The sequence below is a fragment of the Suncus etruscus genome, chromosome 18 (assembly GCF_024139225.1).
Source record: "Suncus etruscus isolate mSunEtr1 chromosome 18, mSunEtr1.pri.cur, whole genome shotgun sequence".
NCBI lineage: Eukaryota > Metazoa > Chordata > Mammalia > Eulipotyphla > Soricidae > Suncus > Suncus etruscus.
The window spans coordinates 5,896,777-5,922,026 of record NC_064865.1 but is presented as its reverse complement, the minus strand read 5'-3'; the positions used below and the strand labels follow the sequence as shown (position 1 = coordinate 5,922,026).

At 38.7% G+C, this 25,250-nt stretch overlaps 1 protein-coding gene across 3 annotated transcripts in view; it reads left to right on the top strand.

The window, feature by feature from the left end:
* RCAN2 (regulator of calcineurin 2) overlaps nt 1-25,250 on the top strand; it is a 313,585-nt gene that overhangs the window by 181,332 nt on the left and 107,003 nt on the right. The window contains exon 1 of one of the 3 annotated variants that reach the window (XM_049765537.1): nt 908-1,223. The exons of the other annotated variants lie outside the window; for them this stretch is intronic. Within the exon in view, the coding sequence (XP_049621494.1) occupies nt 1,137-1,223 (87 nt within the window). The 5' untranslated portion in view covers nt 908-1,136. Of the gene's footprint in view, nt 1-907; nt 1,224-25,250 lie in introns of those variants that run through there. 3 annotated transcript variants of the gene reach the window in all.

Genomic DNA, 25,250 nt, shown 5'->3' with positions numbered 1-25,250 from the left:
AACAAACCTAGTAGTTTGTATTTGCTTACTCCCACAGTGAAAGAAGGCGATTCCTGTTTAGTTGATTCATTCATTAAACAGTTCTTCCCCACTGATGCCAGGCACTCAAAGTAAAGACTCATGAATTATCCACGGCCCTGCCCTTCAGGGATTCACCATCAGGGAGCGACTGAGAAAGCAATCAATATGTTCAAAGTCTCAGGCGAAACTGAGCCTTGGGGCTCAGACAATGACCCACTTCAGTGCCTTCGCCCATCAGACTCTGCCATCTGTCCCCTCCTGCCGCCTGCCACCCCTCCTTGCTGCAGCCGCTTTGGATTTGAATGACCTTGGAAGCAATCTGGAAAAGCCAAGCTTGGAAGGCTGCCTTTAAAAAGAAAAAAAAGTTCCTGGTCTGCACTTTGTGCTTCAAATAGAATGGCACAAACCTCTAATTATCTTCTCCTAGCAGGCTGCCTGAATGACTGAGAACAGATTTCAATTGGGTCCGTTTTGGATGCATGAGGGTGTCTGGAACATGGGTGTCTGCTCTTGAGCTCTTGAGTGATTGGCACGGGACCATTAGCACCCCCAAGCACTATGTTCCAAATGTCTCAACTTTCTGCTCCTTTGGGAGGCAGAAAATGATCAGAGGAGGCTCCTCTGCAGAATGACTCCCTCCTCCTCCAACCCTCCAAAGCAGAGGCTCTGGCCTTAGAATTGTCCCCCCCCCCACCCCTGCATTTTTTTTGTGCAAACATAAGCAGTCCTCTGAAACTATGACTCAGTTCCTAGCTAACGGGCTGCCCGGATTGATTCAGTCTGAGTTCAGATTTAGCACATAATCACGTTCCATTTGCTCCGCTGCACTGCCTAGAGATAAAAGGCTGGGGTGTGGGGGGGGCCCAGTGTCAGTCTTGGCGGTGATGTCATTGCTGCGAGAGCTGCCGGCGGTTCTTTCCTCTGCTGTGCTGCTTCAGATGCAGCGGGCATCGTGAGCTCCTAGGAGAGGCTCCAGGTGCCCAGCTCCTGCGAGCCCCGGTGCCAGGCTGCTAGCCCGGGCTGTGGGCTGTTGGCTGCCAACACCCACCTAGAGGCTCTTTCTGGCCAGCGCAACTCCGAGGGCGCTTAACTCTGCTGGAAATTCAGGAGGGGGAATGCCAGCCCCTAGCATGGACTGTGATGTTTCCACTCTGGTTGCCTGCGTGGTGGACATCGAAGTCTTTACCAATCAGGAGGTTCAGGTAGGCATGCACAAAATTCTTTTATTTATTTATTTATTTATTTATTTATTTATTTATTTTTACTGCATTTATTTGTCTTTTCCTGGGAGGGTCTGGGGGAGACTTTGGTCCAGAGTTTCCAGTTGCTGATCTACACTAGAAATGCATGTGGGAGAGAGCAAGGCTATTTAATTAGAATAAGTTTTAAGATCATTGGACACCCCCCCTCCACTTTCTCTCCCATTAGTTGTGAATGTGAGGGTTTGAGGATTTTTTTTTCTTTCTTTCTTATTTTGATTGTTTTATTTGATCTTTTCTGTTAGGGGAATCTCAGTTCTGTCCTCCCTTTCACTGTAAGACATGTTTTATGGTCTCTTATTTGTGTCCATGAGGAGAGCTGGCCAGTCCTTCATCAGAACAGGGGTTTTTGCATCAGCAGTGAAATGAAGAAAGCACATACAATAAATATCTCACTCAGGAAGCCCTCTGCCAATAATGGGGCAATAGCCTCTTTGTGGCAAGTCACGCATTCTGCTGTGTTGTGGTCTTCAAATTGAACAAAAGCTTTTCTACAGATGGCAATTTCAATCTCTGCTTCTGTGGAAATAGAAGTTGGAGAGCAGCTGCCTATATTTTCTTTGTCAGGCAAAGGAAGCAAGTCCTTTTTCCCCAGAGCAGTTGTTCATAAAGAAAGTTCAGGCAGACATAATTTCACCTCTGAAGTCAGTATTCCACAGTAGGCATTGGTCTTCATGAATGATGCCTGCATCCATTGTCTAATTGTTCTGAGCAATTGTCCCCTGTGATATTCATCCTCTTTTGTTCTTCCTTCAGATTGTATATCATGTACATCAAGAGTCTATACTTGTTAAATGGGTGTTTTGATTTCTTCTCTTCTCTTTGATATAAGAACTAAAGGTTTTAATATAGAAGCTTCTATATTTACACAGTTCTCTCTCTAACATACACAGGACAGTTGTTGCTGGTGAGGAGAGAAAGTAAAAAGGAAGTAAAGCATTGTCTACCCTTATTTTAGTCTTAAAGAATATACTGGTTTTTTTTTGTTTTGTTTTGTTTTTGTTTTTGTTTTTTTCTAGTTGGGTTGCTGCTACTTCCCAGGTGAAGATTTCTGTGTTTGTCAATATAGTACATGGTTCTGTCATTCAAGATGTGGTTTTGAATACTCTCTTGAAATGGATTTTGAAATCTGTGTGTGTTTCTGCATATTTTAAATGTGTAGCCCTGTGTTGACTAATTCTTATGCTAGTGCTAGGTAAGTGTCTACCACCTGTCATACCGAGCTTCAGAAAATTAGAATGGCTTGGTACTGCCAGGGGTTTGTTCTGGAATGGAACATACGTATGGAAATGCACTGTTCTGACATTCATGCCTGTCATGAATACTCCAGAAACTCTCACCAATTGTAACCAATTTAAAGTCCTTTTTGAGTCATCTTCCAGCAACAATGGGAACAGAATTGAATGTACAGAGTAAAACTTCATAAATCCTTCTGTCCTCAATGTTGTTTATTTGCTCTCTTTAAGAATGCCTTATAGGGGCTAGAGTGATAATACCAACGGTAGGGCATTTGATACCCACCATCTCATATGGTCCACCAAACTCACCAGGAAAAAGCTCTGAGCACCATTGGGTGTGGCCCCCCAAATTAAAAGAATTCATTATAACAAAAAATTGGGAGTCCAAGAAATGATAGCATGTAGTGTGTATAAGAGATATGCAATATGTTAGATGTTATAATTATTATATTATTATGCATTTATATATGGGTCCTAAAATAGCTTCTTGTCCACTTGGCCAATTTCTGAGTGATAATGTTGAACAGAATTAGAAAACACAAAGTTCTTACTAAATCTGATTTTACTTGAATTGTTGGGATGACTTCCTAGAGAAAGTAATATTGGTGGGTTCATTTTGATACAGAAAGTGGGAAAGCATGGGGGACAGAACAGGATTCCATTTTGTAATCCAGTGAGTTAATGCACTTAACTGCTGTAGGATCTCTGTAAGATATTGCAGAAGAAACAGAGGAAGAAGATAGATCAAATTCTGATTACGAAGCATTATATACTGTTTATTAAACATTTATTGAACTTTTGGGGAAGATTTACACTAGGAAAATGTGTTTTATTTTCTTAGTACTTATTAGCTCTCAATGAATTAGTTTCTCTGGGACATATCACTTAATATGGCTATGCCTCAATTTTTGTCTGACCTGTAATGTAGGGATAATATTAGATCTTAACTCATTGGCTTGATAGAAAAATAAATAAAATTGTTTTTTAAGATAATTAACACAGTGGTTAACACCTTAGTATTCAGTAAATGTTAGCTGTTGTCATCATTGTCATTGGAATCTTTTCATACAATCTCTGAAGTTGATAAGTTATTTTTGCCAGCTGATTGAAATATTCTAACACCAGCAGAGATTACAATGATGATCCAACACATAGAGTGTTTTCCCTGTCATACTTCAACACATATTCAGGCCCCACAAAAGCACAAAAGAGAGATAAAAAAGAGAAAAGATCTTGTAACTTGGAAAAACATGGTCCCTTTCTTTTAAATGTTTAATTATTTGATGGAAAACAATGATATTACTATCAAGTAAAGATGTATTTTGTACTCAATAAAATGAGGAAACAAAAAAATTGAGGCAACCTATTCTTTAACCAGGAATTCTGTTGAGAAAATCTGTACACTACTTGTTTAAAAGTGAGCCTTACTTATTGTCATAATAAGAGGGTCAAAGTCAAATTCACTCAGCAAACACAGCTTTCTAAAGGTAAAGCTTACTCACTACCAATGACAGAAACATACTGGAACCAGAAGTTTCTTCACAGAATAGTCTCACTCATCTATGGGTTTTTAGAAAAATTAAGGACATTATTGTAATAATGCCCAGAGACAATAGAGTTGAGGGCTGGAAGGACCTGTTCACAATATGAAGCTCACCACAAAGAGTAGTGAGTGCAGTTAGGGAAATAACTACACTAACAACTATCTTGACTATCTTAATGAGTGAGAGAAGTAGAATGCCTGTCTAGAATACAGACAGGAGGTGGGGGAGAAGGAGAGGGAGACATTGGTAGTGGGAATGTTGCACTGGTGAAGGGGGTGTTCTATTTATGACTGAAACCCAACTACAGTCATGCTCATAATCATGGTGCTTAAATATTTTAAATAAAAAAAAAAGAAGTTCCTTATTTATCTCATAAGTCTTTCATGCTTACAATCATAGAACAGGGATGAACTTAGTGAAGGTTTGCCTCCTTTGCTTATACCTAACTTCTTGTTGCCAGGATTTTTGCTTTTTCAGAACTTCCTTTCCGATGTGTAGACACTTGGGAAACCAATCCTACCCAGTATAACAAACAGCTAGCACTCATCAGCAATGCAGTGGTTTATTTAAAGGGGTTGAAACAAATGGAAATGTGTTGTATGATGGATTAGTCTTATCCTTCAAGGTGGAACTTAGTTGGTCATCTGGGGACTCTTTGGGTTCCAATTTCTTAAATTTGTGTCAAAGCTACTAGAGGTATAGTACCAAAGAGAGAAATAAACCAAGTAAATAGTGTTCTAATATATGTTTATTTTTCCAAAATTTCACTGGTGTTATTTTTGATTCAGCTATTTGGTAGCAGTGTTCAGCAAGATGAAGAAGTTGGAAATGTAACCAAAAAAAGTGATGTGATGAGCTGTAGAATTGGGGGTGGTAAATGAATGTGAAGGGCTGATTTTTTTCTCTAGCATTATTATCATATTTCTGAAAATAAATCTCCCAAAGTAGCCAAACCTTTAGAAGTAAAAAACATTCAATGATGAATAATGACATTTCTAATTTACTTTTACTTTAATATTGTAATTTTTTTTTTGGTTTTTGGGGACACATCCAGTGGCACACAGGAGTTACTCCTAATTCTGTTCTCAGAGATTGCTCCTGGAAGGTTCGGGGGACCATATGGGGTGCCGGGAATTGAACCCAGCTCTGTCCCACACCCTATGTGTGCAAGGCAAATTCCCTGCCGCTGTGCTATCACTAGGCCCCTCATATAGTACTTTTAAAACTAGATTGTTCATTTGTATCCCTTTGAGAGTGTTTAAGTCTTTTTAACAATATCCAAGCCCCATGCCCAGAGCATCTAATTTGGTTGAACTGTGTGAAATTTGACTGCACATAGGGGTGTGTGTGTGTGTGTGTGTGTGTGTGTGTGTGTGTGTGTGTGTGTGTGCGTATCCTATGATAATGGCTTGCAGAAAGAGAATGAGAAGATACAGTGTTGAAGGGGAGAATCTTTGGAAATCCTTCAAACTTCAATTTCTTACATTTTCCCAAAGCAAAAGTAGCAGTACCAAAAAGAAGAGGGAATTAGGCAAATGGACTTCCACCATGTTTTTCTTTCTTCAGAAATTCCAAAAGCCAATTTTGAATAAGACACTAGAGAAAGCATCTTTAAAAATTTGTTAAATGTTTTTGTTTCAATGTAATTGGAAGACAAAAAGGTAGTAAATGAGAGTCATTGCTGAACTAAGGAAAAAAGTATTCTAGTAGACATAATAGGTGAGACAATTTATTCATACCAAGCCCCTGATTTTTGACCCATTTTAACCATTCATTCATAGGGTGACCTACTAAAGCTGTTATTAATTACTATAACAAATATTTTGGGGGTGTTGGGCTACTAAAGCTGTCATTACCACAACTTACATAGTTGGGAGGTGAGGCATTGGACCATTTCTATCTTTACTCAGGACCTACTACTAGCCAGGTACTTGTGGACTACTCCTACCAGTGTTGGAGGATCATGAATGAATGGAATAGAACTCAGGGAAGGCCTCACTACATGCAAGACATGTAGTCAACCACTGAGTTATATTCTAGTTCCAGGTTGACTGTCTGTAAAGCAAGTGTCTTACTTACCCTCTGTATTATCACTTCAGCCTCTTATATTTTTATATCCTTATTTATTCTTATATTCCTCTTATATTCCTACAGTCCGTTATATTTTTAAGGGGTCACCTTTTTTCAAAATTCTGTATAATGTAATTTCTCCAATTCTCTCATATGTTTTACGTTTCTTAATTCTCTTGTAAGAGGGAGAAACATAATATGAAATTTGTTCATTTTTGTTCTTTGAATACTTGTTGATAGATTTGGAATCTTAGGGTTACTATAAGACCTTATCTGTGCATAAAACCAACTATTTTTCCTAGTTATTCGTAAGATCTGTTTTCTTGTCTCTGTTTTTGTGAAGTTACCAGCCTCTTAGTCTGGGTGGCCTTGAGAAAGTCTCTTAAGCTTTTTAAACATGTGATCATGTTGCTGAGAAAAAGTGCTTGATTACTCTGTATGCTATTCATACAACAGTATGATATGACTCAAAGTCTTTTTGTGTGAATTTCACACACAAAGAGAATTTCTGGAGAAAGAAAAACATGGTGAAAATTCATTTGCTTAGTTCCCTCCTTTTTTTGGTACTGCTACTTTTGTTTTGGGAAAATCTAAGAAATTGGAGCCTGAAGGACTTCCAAAGATTCTCTCCTTCAGAACTATCTTCTCACTATTGTCTCACTCAAAGGAAAGGAAAGGAAAGGAAAGGAAAGGAAAGGAAAGGAAAGGAAAGGAAAGGAAAGGAAAGGAAAGGAAAGGAAAGGAAAGGAAAGGAAAGGAAAGGAAAGGAAAGGAAAGGAAAGGAAAGGAAAGGAAAGGAAAGGAAAGGAAAGGAAAGGAGGAAGGAAGGAAGGAAGGAAGGAGGAAAGGGAGAAGGGGGAAGGAAGGAGGGAGAAGGGGGAAGGAAGGAGGAAAGAAGGGGAAAGGAAGGAAGGAAAGAAGGGATAGAAGGAATGAAGGAAGGCAGGCAGGGAGGAAGGAAGAAGGAAGGGAGGGAGAAAGGAAAGAAGGAAAGAAGGGGATAGGAAGGAAAGAAGGGGGTAGGAAGGTGGAGGGAGAAAAGAAAGGAGGGAGGGAAGGAGAAAGGAAGGAGGGAGGGAAGGAGGGAAGAAAAGAAGGAAAGAGGAAAGCAAGGAAGAAGGAAGGAAGAGAAGGAAGGAATGAGGAAGGGAAAGAAGCAGGAAGGGAAGAAGGGAAGGAGGAATGGAGGAATTATCACTTGACTGATTTTAATCAGAATTTTTAAATTACTTGTTTTATTTGGAAGAATCATAGGAGACAGGTGGAGCAGAGATTGTAATGTTTACACTACTTTGATAAGAAGTAGTTAACATAGGTGTATTTGTGGCTACTGGACTGATTTTGAAGAAAAATATCATGGGTTTATCATGAGAACTGGAAAAGCTATATTCCTATTATAATGCTTTTACAAATGCATAATAGAGAGGAACTGAGTATAATCATAGCTTTCTGGCTCTGCAGATGTCTAAAATTCTTTCAGAACTTCACAAACCATTTGTGGTTGCTCCATTACTAGAAGAGTTTGAGCAGCACATGATTTAATTCTCAAAATCTCAATCTCTTTAGAGATATTCATGGCAACTTCTAGGAACTACAATATTATGAGAAACTCTCTTAATTTTTACCCTATTTCATGACCATTGTGTGATGTAATATTTGTTATACATCTTTTGTTTAGTTTCTGAAAACCGAGAAATGAGGTCATGTATTAGTAATAGCTGCCAACCTCTATCAAAACAGAAACTTGTTCTTTATCTGCTAACAACATGAAATGCAATCAATACTATTTTGAACATAAGTGAATTAATATAATGCTATATATTAGAAAGTAGTCCTAAGATACTTTAAGAAATTTTTCCTCATGCATGTGCATTTTCATTTCTCTAAAGAGGTGCCAAACAACTTCCATAGAATGGGAAGTGATCATATGTGTGCAAGTGGATCATGCTCCCTGAGAAGGCTAACACAGATTTCAATTCCCTTCCAAGATACATTATTTCACTAATGACATTTGTAAACAGGAAAATTAGCCACAAGTTACTTATCTGTTTGAAGACTACGGCTGGAACTTTAACCTAACCTGCATGCCAGGTTTGTTTGCTTTTTTCTTAAACCCAAACCCATTATTTTCCCAAATACCCCTACTTTTCTTGTAAAATTCAGAGTACTGTGGACATTCTATCTATTTCAGTATGATTATCAACCATCGGTGAAGGCCTGGTCAATCTTAGAACTGGCAACTAAAAGAAAAAAGGATGCTTAAAATTATTATTATTATTATTATTATTATTATTATTTGATAGGTTTTGGCAGCAAGCTTAATGGATATTTTAACTGTGTGATACATAACCCAGATTTCCATGGGATATCCTAAACTCTCTTAACTCATGCATGATCTAGAATTTATACTTTATGGGAAGAGACTAAATCTCCGTGTAAAGAGACAATATCCTTCCTCTGCTTTAGATCTAAAATGGATCAAATCACAGCTTTTCAAACATTTAAGGATCAACCTTCTTTACTTTCTTTTATAAAAATCAGTTTTGCAGTGTTGAAGATCAAATCCAGTCTCACACACGAGGCTTGAGCTCTACTGCTGAGTCATAGTCCTAGCCCAAGAGAGAATTTAACAGAAATTTAAGGTAGATAAAAATGGCATACCCTGTGGAGTCAGAGCCATAGCGCAGTGGGTAGGACATTTGCCTTGTTGGTTCAATCCCTGGTGCCCCATATGGTTCCCTGAAACTGTAGGAGTAATTTCTAAGCACGAGCCAATAGTAATCTCTGAGCACCACTGGGTGTGGCCCAAAAATAACAACAAAAATTTACACCCTCTCTACATAAAAGAAAATATTTATCTTAAAACTATTTGAGGGCTGGAGGGATAGCACAATGAGTAAAGTGCTTGTCTTGCAAGCAGCAATCTGAGTTTTTAATCCTTGGCTCCATGTCTGATGATGTGTGGCGGGGAGAAGTTGCCAGGGCACACATGGCAGTGCTCATATGACTACAGGTGACAGAAAAGTTAGTCAAGGCCTTGAAAATGCAAGGCATTAATAAAAGACATTTTTGTAATAATTCTCAGAGACGATATTGATGAGGGCTGGAAGGTACAGCTCATGATAGGAAGCTCGCTACAAAGAGTGGTGAGTGCAGTTCGAGAAATAACTACACTGACAACTATCCTAACAATGTGAATGAATGAGGGAAGTAGAAAGCCTGTCTCAAGTACAGGTGCGGGGGTAGGAAGGAGGGATATTTGGAGCATTGGTGATGGGAACTGGTGAAGGGGGTGTTCTTTATATGACTGAAACCCAACTATAATCATGTTTGTAATCAAATTGTATAAATAAAAACATTAATAAAAAAAGAAAATGCAAAGCATGTGCTCTAAACTGGAGCAACACTCCAATAGCTCCTACTTCTATTTCTTATCAGAAGGGGAATATGCTACATTTTTAATCAATTAATATTTCAAATAATCTTACTTTTTATCAGTAAATAATATATCAATAAATATGATATTGTGGCTATTCTGGGCATAACACTGGTGTTTATTGGGTGTGTTATTTTAAAATATGTTTTAAAGCTTAATTATACTATCCAGTTGGGAGTGAAGATGTGTGTGCTGGGAAATGTAGTGCTTCAAAAACAACATACTAAAACCACAACAGTTAGTTGTGAGTTTCTCCTCTTTTTATGAATCAATAAATACTATTTGCACATGAAAGGAAGTAGTTTACAAATCATATGTAAGTGGTCCTCAGTAGTAACTGTTCTACTGCAATAGTGACTTTGGGCAATGCTTTCTAAATTAAAAAAAAATAATAATGGCTTTCTCACTGGAGAATTCCAAAGTAAGCAAGACCACACAATTCATAAGCAGTGACTTAAACAGGGATTTGGCCCTTGATACAATACAAAATCTCTTGGTGTATTATTATAGCCCACATCAATAGAACTTTAAATAGGATTGATTTCATCTCTCATGACTTCATTGTGCCTTTAGATATTGACCAAGAAATCACCCGAGGCCACCTTTCCTAGAATTGAATACATAAGCCATGAGCAACCTTAATAATAGCAGCTGTAGACTGAGCACTTACTGTTTGTCAAGCATTAGACAAAGTGCTTTTGTTCATTCATTCATTCATTCATTCATCAAATATGTATTGAAGCCATTCCATGTTCAAGGCTTCATACCAGTCTCTGGAGATACAGAGATTAATAGTCTGAGATGCAAATAGATGCAAAAGTCTGTGCTCTGCCATTATGTAATGTTGGGCTTTCTTCCACTCAGTTTCACTCTTCCAAAAAAAAAACAAAAAAAAAAAAAAAACAAGATACTGTTTTGACCTCCAAAAAGACTTTCTTTGCTGAAATGGATCCTTGAGAAAGAAGCAAACTAAGATTCTTTATTTGGAGGTGGGGGTATTTGGCTATACCCGGCAGAGCTCAGAGGTTACTCCTTGCTCTGCACTCAGAAATTTCTCTTGACCAGCTCGGGGGACAATATAGGATGCCAGGTCTGCCCTGGATTGTCCATGTGCAAGGCAAATGCCCTACTGCTGTGCTATCACTCTGGCCTCAGACTCTTAGAATTCTCTACTTAATCCTGGCCACTCGGAGACCTTGGTATGTAGTCTTACATCTCTGTGTTTATTTTTTCTCAACTGAAAAATAACATAGTTCCTGTCTTATTGGTTTGTGATAAGTATTAACTTAAATTAAAAAATTTAAAAAAAATGGTATAAAATGGCCAACAATGGAACCTGTTTTTACCATCCTTCCTGTCATCCTCTTACTGATCCTTATCATATCAGATTCTTCTGTGACAGTTTAAATTCATCATTGTATGGAACAGTGAGACCTTCTCACTCAGTTATGCTCTAAGGTCACAAAACAAGAATGAAAAGGGCTGGGTCCTCAGAAAAGGAACAGGGGTGCTGCAGACTTCAGACTGTGTCTCTTCTCCTATTTTTGATTTCTTATCTCTTTCAACTATGAACATAGGGGTGCAGAGCAGAAGCAGCAAAAAAAATGAAAGACCTGGATTAAAAATGAAGCATCCTCATTTTGCAGCCCTGTGGAAGATCAGGAGGGATAAGGACCCAAAGAAGTTGGTGATGTTGGTTGAGTTTATAGAAGAAAAATTTATCTGAATGAAATAGCCCCAGTTCAAGGAAATTCAGAAACTGAGTGACTTTCATCTTGTTCAACGTAAATTCCCTAGTTCTTGCTGTGATTTTTCCCAGGCCTATCATCACTAGCCCCAGCTGTCATCAATTTTTCTCCTTTAAGTTCCTCCTTTCACCTAACTCTAACCATCTTGCTGCCAGCACGCACCAAACATCCCCCTTGAAATTGCATTTGTTATACCCCGAGCCTTGAATTTCCCCCACTGTTGTCCATGGTACTTACTCCTCGTGTTACTCCTTGACCATTAAATTCAAAATAGCACAAACTACTGGTCATGCGCCACCCTTCACCTGTTCCCATCACAGCATAATTACAATGTGTTTATTGCTTCATCAAGAGTTTCTTCCCTCCCATGCCAAAATTTCCGGCTTCTTGAAGACTTTCTCTGTCCACTGCTTTGTTCCTAGCATATATCGGATAGAAACATTAATATTAATAAAATGTGTGTTAAGAAAGGAATGCTGTATTCCAGTTCTCAGGATCCTTGAGTATGCTTGAATTTAGATCATCTTCTTTAGAAATGATGGCCTCTAGATTATAAGACCCAAGTTCAAAGTTATTTTATTTTTAAACATTATATACTGTTTCTTTTGGGAGAGGTTGGATCACATCCTGCAGTGCTCAAGAGGCTATTTCTGATTCTCTAGTCGTGCTCAGGGGACAGTGAGTGTCAGGAATCAAAACAGGAACTGACCGCATGCAAAGCAAGCACCTTAATTCTTTCCAGCCTTTTTTCTACTTACTTTGTTGAGACTAAAGTTTGCAAACACACTTGGTTGTGAGACTCACAGAGTACACACCTGGTTATGATGCTGGCATGCTCAACTGTGTTGCTCACAGAGGGTTGTCTTTTTTACTTGCAGTACTTGTGCAAGTACTGGAGTTCCACTTTTTTAAAATTGAGATGCTCGCGTACTTAGCTGAGAACTGGAGATTGAATACTGTGGAGGGGCCGGGAATCCCAAACAGAAGAGTTATAGGAACTGAACCCAGCACATGAGAGATGCTAGGTATCTAATTCATGGCCTCCTGTTTGTAAGGCATGCTTTATGGCTGCTGAAACAACTGCAGGTATATCCAGAACATAATTTTAATGAGCAGTCAGAAGTAGATGTGCATGACAGAATGCAGATTTTTTAAAAACTAATATCTTTATTTAAACACCTTGATTACAAATATGATTGTAGTTGGGTTTCAGTCATGTAAAGAACACCCCCCTTCACCAGTGCAACATTCCTACCACCAATGTCCGAAATATCCCTCCTTCCCACCCCACCCTCGCCTGTACTTGAGACAGGCTTTCTACTTCCATCATTCATTGACATTGTTAGGATAGTTCTCGATGTAGTTATTTCTCTAAGTGCACTCATCACTCTTTGTGGTGAGCTTCATGTCGTGAGAATGCAGAGGTTTTAAGACACGATATTTGTTCAGGAAAAGAGAGGTAGGGTTCAAAAATTTTTTTTCAAAATGTATTTGAAACCTCTCTTTAAGTAGGAGTAGGAAATGGAATGAGGGACAATATTCCCCATAATAATACTAACCTATAATTGTGATTCATTTAGTATTGACCTTCACTGGCTATTCTAGTTTAAAATTGTGCAGATAGGTGGAAATTAGATTAATTGATCAAGATGAGCTAAATTATCTTTACTTAAAACCATTTTTTTCTAAAAAAAAAAACACTATTTCCTGTCATGTTCATCTACATCTAACTGCTAGTTAATTTGTTTCATAAAATTAGTAAATGATTCTGTGATATTTAAAAACTAAGGCAAAGGTTCTACTATTCATTGTCCAAATGGATGTTATAGTATGAATGACTAATGACATATTTCATGTTCTCACATTGTAAGAAAATGCTTCATACTTTGTAGTATTCAGCAAAATAATATTATATGCTCAAATAACATTTAATATAGTATTAACAATAATCAACCTTATATGTATATCTCAGAAAATTTTCATTCTCTGGCAGTGATCGCATCCTCAGGTCACCTTTTATTTGTGTGAACTATGCTCACAAAAACTTCATGTTAGAAATGTCCCCCATGGGGCCGGGCGGTGGCGCTAAAGGTAAGGTGCCTGCCTTGCCTGCACTAGCCTTGGACGGACCCCGGTTCGATCCCCCGGTGTCCCATATGGTCCCCCAAGCCAGGAGCAACTCCTGAGCACATAGCCAGGAGTAACCCGTGAGCGTTACCGGGTGTGGCCCAAAAACCAAAAAAAAAAAAAAAAGAAATGTCCCCCAAATTATCAATAAAATCAATAGGATTAAAGTTTACTATTTTTTTTCAGATTCTTCTTGCATACTTATTGAAAGGAGAACCAATAATCAACTTGATACAGTAGTACATAATAGGTGGATCGTTGAGGCGAAAAGTCCAGAGTTGCAGACCGGAAGGATAGTATAGCATGAAGAATGCTTTCTCTTTATTTTTCTCACAAAGCTGTTTTGGGTTCAATTTCTTGGCATTCCATATGGGCTCCCGAGCACTGCCAATAATATTTCCTGAGTACACAGAGCCAGAAATAACTTCTGAGCACTGTCGTATATGTATAGTCCCCAAACAAACAAGAATCCAAGTTCACATCGCCTCTAATTTATGGATTTATTCATATCTCAAGAAAAGATATAGATTTGGGCTTAGAGTGATTGGGTGGAGGTGAGCAATAAGATATTAGTAATGATTGTGTAACATTAATGGACAGAGTGCTCATGCATTACATGTTTAGCAAACAGGATGTGGCACTGTTATGTGGTAGACTTTGTTTGAAAATTTAAGAATGGAGCATGGAGGGGCCGGGCGGTGGCGCTAGAGGTAAGGTGCCTGCCTTGCCTGCGCTAGCCTTGGAAGGACCGCAGTTCGATCCCCCGGTGTCCCATATGGTCCCCCAAGCCAGGAGCAACTTCTGAGTGCATAGCCAGGAGTAACCCCTGAGCGTTACTGGGTGTGGTCAAAAACCAAAAAAAAAAAAAAAAGAATGGAGCATGGAGCTATATATTTTGACCTCTAGAAATTAATAGTTTGGTGGATGAGTGAGGTGGTAAATAGAAACCTAGAGTTCAACAATCACTGGTTTGAGTAAATCATACTTATGCTATATATAGATATATACTACCTGTCTATAGATATATATATATAATATATAAGGATATAGACATGTATATACATGTATGTATATATCCATAGAGATATATACTTCTATATACTACAGAAACTATAGAAGTATATGAAAGAGGATGGTCTGGAATGATGAAGAAAGCTTCCCCAAGGAGGTAATTCTTACTTATGAATTTATAGGGTAAATAAAATGCTTGACTGGTTAGGGAAAATGGAAGTAGAGGATAGAGAGGAAGTAGCAGAAGGGAAGAAATACTGGGGATAATGACAAGTTATTAGATACAGAATCCTGTGTAGATATGGTATTATTCAGGACTCAGGACAGAACAATGAAGGAAAAAATGCTCAGATACTATTAGAATAGGTATTGTGAGCCATTTTCAGCAGATAAATGATCCTTCCATATACCCACATTGATAAAAATCACTCTGGTTGTAGTGTGGCCCTGGCTGACTCAAGACTGCTGCTGTTGCTGCTGCTAAGATTAGGGAGAGGAATGTGTAGCTACTTTCAACTAGAGAATAAGGTCCTGAAAAACTCAGCTATAGCATCTAAGATTCCTGGATTATACTGATTATTGTAAGTGCTATCTTTGCTCTGTAAAAAGGAAAGAAGTCAAGGCATAAAATTGAAAGTGGCCAGCTTGAAGATGTCATCAGATTTCCTTTCAGTAAGACTGGGATGTGTGTGTGTGTGTGTGTGTGTGTGTGTGTGTGTGTGTTATTTGTTTTGCGAAGGTGGGATGATTCTGAGAAGTCACTTATCTATGTTGTTCCTACGTTGGTTATGCAATCAATTTCAATCAATACAGAGGTTTATATTAATTGTTTTCTAGACTTTGAAATCTATAGTCAGGAACCCAGACTTTGATTCCTACAGAGGAATCATCACTAAGCATAAGGGTGAGAGAGCAAGACGAAACTACAGGTGGATTTCCTTTGGCCAGAAAATCTGCTCTATTGCTTCTACATTTATAATAACATGGAAATAAAAATACATTGGTGATAAATGATGCTAAGATATTTTGGCCTCTTCCTGAGAGCACATGCAAAAATAATTGTCAATATTCTTGGTAAATCATGGTCTCGGGGGCTTCCTCAGTTAAGTATACAAAGCAAAGCACAGCACGAGGCAAGTTTATGCCATATCTTTGTGTTGAATTCTTACCATTTTGCCAGCAGTCTTACCTCAATTCAATAGTCTAATCAGATGCTGATGAAAGTTAGCTGAGGGAATTAAACAATGGTGCTTGAGTGTGTGGTTGATCTTGCTTTCATTGAGCCTATCGAAGATGTTCCTGAAGCTGTATGTCTTACTTCCTGAAGCTGTATGTCTTACTTCCTCTTGTTCAACTGACATAACAGAGGTACACGAACCCCTTTGTGAGCAAGAATGGCTAGCTAAAAATCAGTCTTCTATTATTAATAGAATATGGTAGATACCAGGGCTGGAGCAACATCATTGTGGGTAGAGCATTTGCCTTGTGCATATCCTACCCAGGTTCAATACCCGACATCTTCCCCACTGCAAGAGAGGACTTAGAGCAATAGGCAAATCCCAAAGGGATGATCATCCCCACTATACCCTACTTATGTACTGCAACCATTCACTTAAGTAGTTCTGTTTTAAATAGATCTGGAATAACAGATGGCAAGACCATCTCTCATCTGAAGCATATATTATTCAGTATTTAATAGTTTTATTTGCTAGGAATAGCCTAATATTAAATAAGTCATCAAGTTTTTGTCCATGTGAGTACTCAAACAACTTCAGCCAACTCAAACAACTTCTGCCCTTCTTAGTTTGAGAGGAACTATGAAAAGCCCTGGGCTTTAGGTAGACAAGGAGGCAGAGCCTTGTGAGTGTAGGCAGGTAATTTAATCTCTCTTGTAGTTCATACAGATAAAATCACTAAGGAAAACATGCTTGCAGAGGGACATATCAATCTGGCGAGAATTGACTAACTTAGCAATGATTTGTTTTGCTCTCTTAGAAGCTTATATTTATGTTGACTTGGAAGTTTTCTCCTCCGTAAATTGGATGCAGTAAGCCATTGCATTGTAAATTCAGAAAAGTTGCAAATAATCCAAATTTATTTAAAGCATTGAGGCAGTAAATGACTATTATTTTTATCACCGCTTTTATTTATAAATTTGGTGATGAAAATAACCTATGTCCAATTGAATTCAATGTAAGATTTAGGTCTGTTAAAGACATAGCAATTCTGCTACTTTGAAAAATCACATGTTAGCTCCACAGAACTCTGTTATTTTTCCCACAATCCATAAAAATCTTTGAGTAACAGCCCAGTGTAGAGTATCATTAATTTTAGTGTAAAATAAAATATAAATCTGTAAAGTATTTCCAGGCTATAAAATGATAATTCTATCAAAAGCTCCTATGAGATCATTAATATAAATATCAATTTCTTTCTTTAGTTTAACAGTGTGCCAAAAGGCTAAACTGTTAAGAGGAGTTTCTTATTTGCTAGTACTAAGGAAAAATAAGCAAGCAACAGTCTTGTGTTAGGTCAAGTAAAATATTTCATTTTCTTTTTCTAAAAAATATTTCAACATGTATTTCTTTTGAGAAAATATGAAACGGGATTTTTACATTTTTTGTTTTACAAATAACATAAAACAAATTTTCTCCCTGGGTTTTAGACCAGGACAGTATGCACTCTCATTCAATCATCTTTCCAATTTGTGTGATAGAATAGAAGATTTAAGCACAAAATGTTATAACGCTTTCAGTGGTGTTCTGGCTCCAGATGAATTCTTCCTTGTGCATGAAAGTGAGGTATACTTAAAAGCACTTTAAGCTTTTGGATTCTAAATGGAACAGTACAATAAATCCTAAATGCCTCAGCTTTTCCTTGACCCTTCTGCTTCTGCTTTATCCTCCCACACATGGTTATTCTAGGCAATTATCATCATTACTCAGGTGTTGAATTTGCGAGCATCTTTATTCATCAAGTCCTTTATTGACATCATATTAAGGCAAAAACAAATCTCCATTTTTCTACTAAACTAAAGCATATAAGTACTTAAGACATGAGTGAAACACAGAACTAATACCCAATCCTTTCCCGGCTCTTCACTATTCCTGTACTTTGTTTATTGTTTGCCTATTGCATAGCTTTAAAATGATTAAATTAATCCACTTATTGGTTATTTTTATTATCTATCTCATCTTACTAGAATGTAAGCTCCTTGAAGGCATAACTGTCTAGTTTATAGCTGTACCACCAACTTGACATAAAAGAGGAACATGATACATATTTGCTGAATGACTGATACAATAAAGTAATCCTCACCACCTTTTGACCAAAAACAATTGAGCATTGGAGCATATTCTTTTTTTTTTTTTTTTTTTTTTTTGGTTTTTGGGCCACACCCGTTTGACGCTCAGGGGTTACTCCTGGCTATGTGCTCAGAAATTGCCCCTGGCTTGGGGGGACCATATGGGACGCCGGGGGATCGAACCGCGGTCCGTTCCTTGGCTAGCGCTTGTAAGGCAGACACCTTACCTCTAGCGCCACCTTCCCAGCCCCGATTGGAGCATATTCTTAACTGTCACCAGAATTTCTTGCCTTTTCATTACAGCCCCATGCTTATCTTCTAGCTAATTCATTTAGCCCCGAAGTCTCAGCTCACTGAATCTTTCATAACTGCCAGAGCCTTAGGTGAATCTTGAGTTATAGGTATCCCTTTCCTATTTCTCAGTATCAGGAGTGTGTCTCAAGCATTATACTTAGTTCTCTGTGTTATAGCATAAATAAACTGACATAAATGTCAGTAAATGTCAGTTCCAACAACTCCAGGGATCTTTTTTTTTTTTTTTTTTTTTTTTTTTAAGTTTCTGTCTTCTGAACTCAGTGCCTGGCATTGAATTGCTATGCACTGAAGGGTAACTTACTTCTTTCTCGTTCTTTCTTTCTTTCTCTTTCTTTCTTTCTTTCTTTCTTTCTTTCTTTCTTTCTTTCTTTCTTTCTTTCTTTCTTTCTTTTTCTTTCTTTCTTCTTTCTTTCTTCTCTTTCTTCTTTTTCATTCTTTCTTTTTTTCTTTTCTTTCTTTCTTTCTTTCTTTCTTCTTTTTCTTTTCTTTCTTTTCTCTTTCTTTCTTTTTTCTTTCTTTCTTTTTTCTTTCTTCTTTCCTTCTTTTCTTTCTTTCTTTTCTTTCTTTCTTTTCTTTCTTTCTTTCTTTCTTTCTTTCTTCCCTTTCTTTCTTCCCTTTCTTTCTTCCCTTTCTTTCTTCCCTTTCTTTCTTCCCTTCTTTCTTCCCTTCTTTCTTCCCTTTCTTTCTTTCTTCCCTTCTTTCTTCCCTTCTTTCTTCCCTTTCTTTCTTTCTTTCTTTCTTTCTTTCTTTCTTTCTTTCTTTCTTTCTTTTTTTTTTTTTTTTTTTTTTTTTTTTTTTGTTTGTATACAAAGCACCATAGCTTTGTAAATAAATTATTTTTTTTTTTATTTAAACACCTTGATTACATACATGATTGTGTTTGGGTTTCAGTCATAAAAGGAACACCACCCATCACCAGTGCAACATTCCCATCACCCAAGTCCCAAATCACCCTCCTCCCCACCCAACCCCCGCCTGTACCCTAAACAGGCTCTACATTTCCCTCATACATTCTCAATATTAGGACAGTTCAAAATGTAGTTATTTCTCTAACTAAACTCATCACTCTTTGTGGTGAGCTTCCTGAGGTGAGCTGGAACTTCCAGCTCTTTTCTCTTTTGTGTCTGAAAATTATTATTACAAGGGTGTCTTTCATTTTTCTTAAAACGCATAGATGAGTGAGACCATTCTGCGTTTTTCTCTCTCTCTCTCTGACTTATTTCACTCAGCATAATAGATTCCATGTACATCCATGTATAGGAAAATTTCATGACTTCATCTCTCCTGACAGCTGCATAATATTCCATTGTGTATATGTACCACAGTTTCTTTAGCCATTCATCTGTTGAAGGGCATCTTGGTTGTTTCCAGAGTCTTGCTATGGTAAATAGAGCTGCAATGAATATAGGTGTAAGGAAGGGGTTTTTGTATTGTATTTTTGTGTTCCTAGGGTATATTCCTAGGAGTGGTATAGCTGGATCGTATGGGAGCTCGATTTCCAGTTTTTGGAGGAATCTCCATATCGCTTTCCATAAAGGTTGAACTAGACAGCATTCCCACCAGCAGTGGATAAGAGTTCCTTTCTCTCCACATCCCCGCCAACACTGTTTATTCTCATTCTTTGTGATGTGTGCCATTCTCTGGGGTGTGAGGTGGTATCTCATCGTTGTTTTGATTTGCATCTCCCTGATGATTAGTGATGTGGAACATTTTTTCATGTGTCTTTTGGCCATGCGTATTTCTTCTTTGTCAAAGTGTCTGTTCATTTCTTCTCCCCATTTTTTGATGGGGTTAGATGTTTTTTTCTTGTAAAGTTCTGTCAGTGCCTTGTATATTTTGGAGATTAGCCCCTTATCTGATGGGTATTGGGTGAATAGTTTCTCCCACTCAGTGGGTGGCTCTTGTATCCTGGGCACTATTTCCTTTGAGGTGCAGAAGCTTCTCAGCTTAATATATTCCCATCTGTTAATCTCTGCTTTCACTTGCTTGGAGAGTGCAGTTTCCTCCTTGAAGATGCCTGTAATGTCCTGTAGTGTTTTGCCTATGTGCTGTTCTATATATCTTATGGTTTTGGGGCTGATATCGAGGTCTTTAATCCATTTGGATTTTACCTTTGTACATGATGTTAGCTGGGGGTCTAAGTTTAATTTTTTGCAAGTGGCTATCCAATTGTGCCAACACCACTTGTTGAAGAGGCTTTCCCTGCTCCATTTAGGATTTCCTGCTCCTTTATCAAAAATTAGATGGTTGTACGTCTGGGGAACATTTTCTGAGTATTCAAGCCTATTCCACTGATCTGAGGACCTATCCTTATTCCAATACCATGCTGTTTTGATAACTGTTGCTTTGTAGTACAGTTTAAAGTTGGGAAAAGTAATTCCTCCCATATTCTTTTTCCCAATGATTGCTTTAGCTATTCGAGGGTGTTTATTGTTCCAAATGAATTTCAAAAGTGTCTGATCCACTTCTTTGAAGAATGTCATGGGTATCTTTAGAGGGATGGCATTAAATCTGTATAATGCCTTGGGGAGTATTGACATTTTGATGATGTTAATCCTGCCAATCCATGAGCAGGGTATGTGTTTCCATTTCCGTGTGTCCTCTCTTATTTCTTGGAGCAGAGTTTTATAGTTTTCTTTGTATAGGTCCTTCACATATTTAGTCAAGTTGATTCCAAGATATTTGAGTTTGTGTGGTACTATTGTGAATGGGGTTGTTTTCTTAATGTCCATTTCTTCTTTATTACTGTTGGTGTATAGAAAGGCCATTGATTTTTGTGTGTTAATTTTGTAGCCTGCCACCTTGCTATATGAGTCTATTGTTTCTAGAAGCTTTTTGATAGAGTCTTTAGGGTTTTCTAAGTAGAGTATCATGTCATCTGCAAACAGTGAGAGCTTGACTTCTTCCTTTCCTATCTGGATTCCCTTGATATCCTTTTCTTGCCTAATCGCTATAGCAAGTACTTCCAGTGCTATGTTGAATAGGAGTGGTGAGAGAGGACAGCCTTGTCTTGTGCCAGAATTTAGAGGGAAGGCTTTCAGTTTTTCTCCATTGAGGATAATATTTGCCACTGGCTTGTGGTAGATGGCCTTCACTATATTGAGAAAGGTTCCCTCCATTCCCATCTTGCTGAGAGTTTTGATCAAGAATGGGTGTTGGACCTTATCAAATGCTTTCTCTGCATCTATTGATATGATCATGTGGTTTTTATTTTTCTTGTTATTGATGTTGTGTATTATGTTGATAGATTTACGGATGTTAAACCAGCCTTGCATTCCTGGGATGAAACCTACTTGATCGTAGTGGATGATCTTCTTAATGAGGCATTGAATCCTATTTGCCAGGATTTTGTGAGGATCTTTGCATCTGCATTCATCAGTGATATTGGTCTGTAATTTTCTTTTTTGGTAGCGTCTCTGTCTGGTTTAGGTATCAAGGTGATGTTGGCTTCATAAAAGCTATTTGGAAGTGTTTCTGTTTGTTCAATTTCATGAAAGAGTCTTGCCAAGATTGGCAGTAGTTCCTCTTGGAAAGTTTGATAGAATTCATTAGTGAATCCATCTGGACCTGGGCTTTTGTTTTTCGGCAGACATTTGATTACTGTTTTAATTTCATCAATGGTGATGGGAGTGTTTAGATATGCTACATCCTCTTCCTTCAACCGTGGAAGATTATAAGAGTCCAAGAATTTATCCATTTCTTCCAGGTTCTCATTTTTAGTGGCGTAGAGTTTTTCAAAGTAGTTTCTGATTACCCTTTGAATCTCTGTCATATCAGTAGTGATCTCTCCTTTTTCATTCCTGATACGAGTTATCAAGTTTCTCTCTCTCTCTTTCTTTGTTAGGTTTGCCAGTGGTCTATCAATCTTGTTTATTTTTTCAAAGAACCAACTTCTGCTTTCGTTGATCTTTCGGATTGTTTTTTGAGTTTCCACTTCGTTGATTTCTGCTCTCAGCTTTGTTATTTCCTTCTGTCTTCCTGTTCTTGGGTCCTTTTGTTGAGCATTTTCTAGTTCTATTAGCTGTGTCATTAAGCTACTCAGGTAAGCTCCTTCTTCCTTCCTGATGTGTGCTTGCAAAGCTATAAATTTTCCTCTCAGTACTGCTTTTGCTGTGTCCCATAAGTTCTGAGAGTTTGTGTCTTTATTGTCATTTGTTTCCAGGAACCTTTTTATTTCCTCCTTGATTTCATCTCGGACCCACTGGTTATTGAGCATGAGGCTGTTTAACTTCCAGGTGTTAAAGTGTTTCTTCTGAGTCCCTTTGGAGTTCACAAATAATTTCAGAGCCTTGTGGTCAGCGAAGGTAGTCTGCAAAATTTCTATCCTCTTGATCTTATGGAGGTATGTTTTATGTGCCAGCATGTAGTCTATCCTGGAGAATGTCCCATGTACATTGGAGAAGAATGTGTATCCAGGTTTCTGGGGATGGAGTGTCCTATATATATCCACTAGGCCTCTTTCTTCCATTTCTCTCCTCAGGTCTAGTATATTCTTGTTGGGTTTCAGTCTGGTTGACCTGTCCAGTGTTGACAAAGCCGTGTTTAGGTCCCCCACAATTATTGTGTTGTTGTTGATATTATTTTTCAGATTTGTCAGCAGTTGTATTAAATATTTTGCTGGCCCCTCATTCGGTGCATATATGTTTAGGAGAGTGAATTCTTCCTGCTCTACGTACCCCTTGATTAATATAAAATGTCCGTCTTTGTCCCTTAGAACCTTCCTGAGTATAAAGTTTGCATTATCTGATATTAGTATGGCCACTCCAGCTTTTTTATGGGTGTTGTTTGCTTGGATAACTTTTCTCCAGCCTTTTATTTTGAGTCTATGTTTGTTCTGACTATTCAGGTGCGTTTCTTGTAGGCAGCAGAAGGTTGGATTGAGTTTTTTGATCCATTTAGCCACTCTGTGTCTCTTAACTGGTGCATTTAGTCCATTGACGTTGAGAGAAAGAATTGTCCTGGGATTTAACGCCATCTTTATTTCAAAATTTGGTGTGTCTTTTGGGTAGTCTTGTCTTAGATTAGGTCTTTCAGTTTTTCTCTTAAGACTGGTTTTGTGTCTGTGAAGTTTCTGAGCTGTTTTTTGTCTGTGAAACCATGTATTCTTCCATCAAACCGGAAAGTGAGTTTTGCTGGGTATAGTATTCTGGGTGAAGCATTCATTTCATTCAGTCTTGTCACAATATCCCACCACTGCTTTCTGGCATTGAGCGTTTCTGGTGACAGGTCTGCTGTAAATCTCAGGGAAGCTTGCTTGAACATGATTTCCCCTTTTGATCTTGCTGTTTTCAGAATTCTGTCTCTATCTGTGGGATTTGTCATTGTGACTAGGATGTGTCTTGGGGTGGTTTTTCTGGGGTCTCTTTTGGTTGGTACTCTTCGGGCATGCAGGATTTGATCACATATATTCTTTAGCTCTGGAAGTTTCTCTTTAATGATGTTCTTGACCATTGATTCTTCCTGGAAATTTTCTTCCTGGGTCTCTGGGACTCCAATGATTCTTAAGTTGTTTCTGTTGATCTTATCATAGACTTCTATTTTCGTCTGTTCCCATTCTTTGACTAATTTTTCCATTGTCTGCTCATTTGCTTTAAGTTTTTTGTCCAATCTATCCTGCTGTATGGAATTGTTATGTATCTCATCTTCCACAGCACCAAGTCTATTCTCAGCTTCTGATACCCTGTCCCAGAGCTTATCCATTTTGTCATTCACTTCGTTTACTGAGTTTTTCAGGCCTGTTAGTTGACATGTTATTTCAGTTTGGAGTTTTGTCATTTCTGCCTTCATATTTTCTTGGTTCTTATTAGTGTTCTGTTCAACTCGATCCATGGTTTCTTGGAGTCTGTTGAGCACCTTCCATATTGCTAGTCTAAAGTCCTTATCTGAGAGGTTGATTAGTTGTTCAGTCATTATCTGGTCCTCAGAATTGTCATCTTCATTCTCTATGTCTGATGCTGGCCTGCGCTGTTTCCCCATTGTCACATTTGTATTGTGGGTTTTTCTACGTGTTGTAGTGGTATTCATTGTCTATATGATGTAGGCAGCACACTCCTCTGGCTCCTCCCTTTCTGGATGGGCTGAGTTGCCTCTAAGGGAGGGGAGTCCTCCGTGGATGAAGCCTCACACTGGGTCAAATCTTAGGCCCGAGCATGTAACAGAGAAGACAGTCCAGAGAGAAATGTTTGCTTCTGTGATATAGCGCCGTTCTTAGTGTGATTTTTCCTTCTTGTTGCAATGGAGTTCTTTCCTTAGAAAGAGTGCACGGCCGCGTAGCGAAGCGGAGCGGCCGTGCTCCTCTGAGCCTCTTTTTGCCCCACTCGCAAGAGTTTCACGCAAGAGGACAGTAGACAGACATAGACAGGTCACACTCACAGTCTTTCACAGCTGAGCCCCACTGGGCCGGTGTACTTTCGCGGATTTTCCCCGCCTGGTGTCACACACAGGGAGCCAGCTTTTGCAAAGGATAGCCGGTTTTTATGCTCTGAAGTCCCTCCCTGAAAATGGCGTCTGGGCGAGCGAGGTTTCTGGAGGCTCTTTTTGCCCCACTCGCAAGAGTTTCATGCAAGAGGACAGTAGACAGACATAGACAGGTCACACTCACAGTCTTTCACAGCTGAGCCCCACTGGGCCGGTGTACTTTCGCGGATTTTCCCCGCCTGGTGTCACACACAGGGAGCCAGCTTTTGCAAAGGATAGCCGGTTTTTATGCTCTGAAGTCCCTCCCTGAAAATGGCGTCTGGGCGAGCGAGGTTTCTGGAGGCTCTTTTTGCCCCACTCGCAAGAGTTTCACGCAAGAGGACAGTAGACAGACATAGACAGGTCACACTCACAGTCTTTCACAGCTGAGCCCCACTGGGCCGGTGTACTTTCGCGGATTTTCCCCGCCTGGTGTCACACACAGGGAGCCAGCTTTTGCAAAGGATAGCCGGTTTTTATGCTCTGAAGTCCCTCCCTGAAAATGGCGTCTGGGCGAGCGAGGTTTCTGGAGGCTCTTTTTGCCCCACTCGCAAGAGTTTCACGCAAGAGGACAGTAGACAGACATAGACAGGTCACACTCACAGTCTTTCACAGCTGAGCCCCACTGGGCCGGTGTACTTTCCTCTTTCTTTCTTTCTTTCTTTCCTTTTCTTTTCGGTTTTTGGGCCACACCCGGTGATGCTCAGGGATTACTCCTCAC